Genomic DNA, 4,773 nt, shown 5'->3' on the forward strand with positions numbered 1-4,773 from the left:
TTCCCGTGGCTTTGATTTAACTTGACCCGTTTTTATATATTAAGCATCTCAGGTTTTATAGTTAATACTTGAATATATTAAATTATTTACGTGTAGCGGGATTACAGAAATAATGGTTGGATTCAATATTTATTATGAAACAAACATAATTTTTTTTTCTCTCATGCTAACAGAATGAATTTGTTTTAATCTGAACAATATAAACACACAAAGTAAAACAAAAATGATTTATGTGTTTTATTTAATGTCATACTACAAATCAGGTTACTAGTGGAAGGAACGAAGGAGAGTGGGGAAGGGTAATCTTCTCTCACTCCTCACTCTCTCCTCACTACTACAGTACAGTACATGGTAGTTAGGTTAGGTTAGGTTACTTCATAGTAGAGTGTTCCTGTGTATGTCCTTGCCTCGCCTCTACTGTCATTTTTCTGAGGAATTAATAATATTTTCTCTTCTCGTGTTTCTCCTTAATCTTGTAGGTCGTTCTTACTTCCTTCTTCCTTAACTTGTTGGGATGAGTCGCCTGGCTGGTTAGCTCTTGGTCCCGAGTGATACAAAGGTACCTCACAGATGGCGCCCTTGGGTTGATCACATTTGTCGTCATCTACGTAGTAAAACCTTATTTTCTCAAGGAAGGCGCAGTCTTTGTCATCACCTTCAGATGCAAGAGGTTCCTGCCGGGGGTAAGTGAGAGAGACAGGTTGAGAGGTGAGAGAGACAGGTTGAGAGGTGAGAGAGACAGGTTGAGAGCACACTGAAGGACTGTTAAAGGGACGGAGGGAGAGAGAGGGGGAGGGGGAGGGAGAGAGAGGGGGAGGGGGAGGCAGGGTATAGAAGATCATATATGGAAACTGTGGTAACTTAAAATGAACTAAGAGACAGAGAGCCAGAGGAGAAGACTCACACACACACACACACACACACACACACACACACACACACACACACACACACACACACACACACACACACACACACACACACACACACAGAGAGTTAGACTAGACGACCTCGCCTCACCTGCTGATAATCATTATAGTTACAGTAGATGGACCACAGCGGGGAGCCCATCTGCATTTGTTTCCCGTTCTCCCATACCCAGTTGCCCTCGGTCACCTCGTCAGTGGCGCCGATCCAGTAGTCGTGACTGGTGAGATCTGTAGGTTAGGTTAGGTTAGGTTAGGTCTGTAGGCGGACACGGCGACCAACTGTGAGATACTCTAGGTCCCTCCTTCACCCTCCTCACCTCTGCCTCACATGACTGCCACCCTTTCTCATCTCACCCTCCTCATCTCACCCTCCTCACCTCACCCTCCTCACCTTCTCACCTCACCCTCACCACTAAGCATCCCTTCACACTTCTCCACCCCCCTCCCACCTCAACCCATCACCCTCCCACCTCAACCCATCACCCTCCCACCTCAACCCAACAGCCCCCTCCCACCTCAACCCAACACCCCTCTCCCACCTCAACCCAACACCTACCTTTCTCCCTGATAAACTCCAACAATGAACCGTAGAGGGCCAGAGAATCGATGGAAATCAAGTCAGCGTTCAGCTTCTCACACATGTATTTGCTCTCATGCCAGGACAGGTCTGTAAACGGGTCGATGAACACACAACGTTCACCCACCAACTCAAATGGCTCCTGACAGACGTTTATGGGAGGCTCGGTGGTTCCTGTAATGAATCAGTTTTTCCTGAGTTATTTAACCCTATAAGAATATATAATGAACTCTTCTGTTATAACACGATAAAAAAAAAATAAAGTCAATGATGTTTTTAAAGTTGTAAATCGGATACAGCAGATAGAGACAATAGGTATAAGATTATATTATTACTCACTGAAACAGTTCTCCTCATCGTCACCATACGGGCAGTCATAGAAGCCATCACATATCTCGTAGTTGTGTATGCAATCGTCTGTGAAGCGACACTTATAGAAGCCACTGGGACAAGAGCCTTCAGTGGTAGTGCTGAATGGCCAACCATCCGTGTACTCCTCCTCAGCTGGTTATAAAGAGTTCATATGGTCAGGTTCGGTTAGGTTAGGTTAGGTCAGGTTAGGTTAGGTTAGTAGAGGAGGTTCTTGTTGAAATAAATCTGTAATAATTTTTTTTAGGAGCATTGCATTATCTATCTATCTGTCTATCTATCTGTCTATCTATCTGTCTATCTATCTGTTTATCTATCTGTCTATCTATCTGTTTATCTATCTATCTGTACGGGGCCACTCACCGGAACACAGGAGAAACACTGTGAAGAGGAGCGCCGTCCTTAGAACCAGTGTCTCCATCTAGAGTCTTCTCACGAGCCGAACCAGAGACTCTTTATTACAGCAAGGAGCCTCAACCAGCAGTAGGGAACCTCAAACAGCAGTTCGGAGCCTAAAACAGCAATAGGAGGAAGCCTCAAACAACAGTAGGGAGCCTCAAACAGCAGTTCACTTGACGCCGTAGAAATTGCTGTTGAAATTGCTAGAGTCGTGGACTGCCGCCGTTTTATAAGGAGACTCGAACCTTGATAATCCCCTCCCCCTTCCCCCAACCCCCTAATCCCCCCCCCTCACCGCCTTATCACCAGTCTTCCCAATGTCACTTCAGTACCCCCCCCCGCGGTCTCTGTAATTTATGTGATAAGAGAGGCGGCTGTCCTTACGGCGGCGTCTTCTGATGAGAGGTGACGTGTGTGTGTGTGTGTGTGTGTGTGTGTTGCAGCTCATGTGTGGCAGATGACTACGTTCTCACCCGTCCATTTCAAGGAGGAGAATTTTTTATTTTTCTGAAGGGTCGCAGATGATGCCACGCTCAAAGTACTTAAGATATTACTATTAGTTTCATGTGAGGGCAGCCAGCCGTATCCTGTCTCGCTGTCTGTCTGTCTGTCTGTCTGTCTGTCTCTCGTTGTCATGCAAGTCAGAGAGTGTAGAGTGCAAACTTATCCTGACAGCTCTGGTAAATTCGATGAAACGTACCACACGACGCCACGTACCACACGACGCCACGTACCACACGACGGCACGTACCACACGACGGCACGTACCACACGACGGCACGTACCACACGTCCACGCACGTACACGACGTGACGGCACGTACGGGCACGTACCCACCACGACGGCACGTACCACGGCACGTTCCACACGACGGCACGTACCACGTACGTACCACACGACGCACGTACCACACCACACGACGGCACGTACCACACGACGGCACGTACCACACGTCGGCACGTACCACACGACGCACACCACGCGTACCACGTCGGCACGTACCACACGACGGCACGTACCACGACGCCACGTACCACCACACACGTCGGACACGTCCACACGACGGCACGTACCACACGTCGGCACGTACCACACGACACCACGTACCACGACGCCACGCCACGTACCACACACGTATGCCACACGACGGCACGACGGCACGTACCACGACCACCATCGTACACAAGACACACGTACCACGACACCACGTACCACACGACGACCCACGTACCACAAGACGGCACGTACCACACGACACCACGTACCACACGACGCCACGTACCACACGACGCTCATGGGAATCACCAGGTGGTACACAATGGCTGATGATTACACTCAGGAAATGGTCTACTTCACCAAAGACTGTGTTCTCTGTCGGTCTGTCTGTCTGTCTGTCTGTCTGTCTGTTTGTCTGTATGTCTGTCTGTCTGTCTGTCTGTCTGTTAGCTCTTCTCTGCTGACTAGATTAAAGGAGAGAGAGAGAGAGAGAGAGAGAGAGAGAGAGAGAGAGAGAGAGAGAGAGAGAGAGAGAGAGAGAGAGAGATACAAGACGGCTTTGAGAACGATATATACCAGGAAGCTCCACGCCCTCACCCACACCCACAGGAATCCCCACGCCCTCACCCAAGCCCACAGGAAGCCCCACGCCCTCTCCCACGCCCACAGGAAGCCCTATGTCCTCACCCACGCCCACAGGAAGCCCCACGCCCTCTCCCACGCCCACAGGAAGCTCTATGTCCTCACCCACGCCCACAGGAAGCTTCATGCCCTCACCCACGCCCTTCCACCACACGGCGACCATAACATCCCAGCAACATCATAGTAACACCGAGTCCATTGTTGACAGTGTTCTGACCTTCCTCCTCCTCCTCCTCTTCCTGTTCATCCTCATCCTTTCTTCCTCCTCCTCCTCCTCCTCCTCCTCCTTCTACTCTTCTTCATCTTCTTCTTCCTCTTCCTCCTCCTCCTCCTCAGTTACCTTCCATCTCACCCATTAATTATATAAAGGCTTCCTCTGGCTGCCAACCCCATCGACCCTCTCCTACACCCCACCTCCGCCTCTACCCAGCATCTACACCCCCCAGCCTCCACCCCCCTCCACTTCTATCCCCCTTGTCGTCTTAACCCCCTCCACCCTCCCAAACAGCTCCCCCAAACCTCCACCTCCCACCACTCCCACCTAACATACCCTCCCCACCTTCACCCACCTCCCACCACTCCCCTCACCTACCCTCCCCACCTTCCCCCACCCCCCCACCCCTCCCCACCTTACCTACCCTCCCACATTCACCCACCACTCTCCTCACCCCCCTGCCCACCTTGACCCCTCACCTCCCCTCCCCCTGCCCACCTTGACCTCTCCCCTCCCCCCCTCATTAACCAAAGCTCAGGAAGTAGCGCAGGTTATCACCCCACAGGCTTGTTCCCCCTGTCTTAGGACGCCACTAGATCGACACCACGAGGCTATTGTGCATGTTGGGGTGGGGGCGTGGGGGTGGG

The 4,773-nt window shown here is 50.9% G+C and overlaps 1 protein-coding gene across 1 annotated transcript; it reads right to left on the reverse strand.

The window, feature by feature from the left end:
- Positions 1-224: 224 nt before the first annotated feature.
- On the reverse strand, positions 225-2,482 carry LOC121856934 (hepatic lectin-like). The gene is made up of 5 exons (XM_042352716.1): positions 2,239-2,482; positions 1,846-2,010; positions 1,486-1,680; positions 1,021-1,157; positions 225-674 (listed from the first exon to the last, which is right to left on the reverse strand). The coding sequence occupies exons 1-5, from the start codon at positions 2,294-2,296 to the stop codon at positions 468-470; spliced, it is 762 nt and encodes a 253-aa protein (XP_042208650.1). The 5' UTR covers positions 2,297-2,482; the 3' UTR covers positions 225-467.
- Positions 2,483-4,773: the final 2,291 nt, after the last annotated feature.

Source organism: Homarus americanus, unplaced genomic scaffold, assembly GCF_018991925.1.
Source record: "Homarus americanus isolate GMGI-L3 unplaced genomic scaffold, GMGI_Hamer_2.0 scaffold44060, whole genome shotgun sequence".
NCBI classification, from domain to species: Eukaryota; Metazoa; Arthropoda; class Malacostraca; order Decapoda; family Nephropidae; genus Homarus; species Homarus americanus.

What these genes read in the sequence shown, in the direction of transcription:
- LOC121856934 (XM_042352716.1), bottom strand. Translation starts at nt 2,296, where the DNA reads ATGGAGACACTGGTTCTAAGGACGGCGCTCCTCTTCACAGTGTTTCTC. An exon ending in GGAGTTTATCAGGGAGAAAG is followed by an intron (nt 1,158 to 1,485) that starts GTAGGTGTTGGG and finishes CCTAACCTACAG; the next exon opens with ATCTCACCAGTCACGACTAC. An exon ending in ACTATAATGATTATCAGCAG is followed by an intron (nt 675 to 1,020) that starts GTGAGGCGAGGT and finishes TACCCCCGGCAG; the next exon opens with GAACCTCTTGCATCTGAAGG.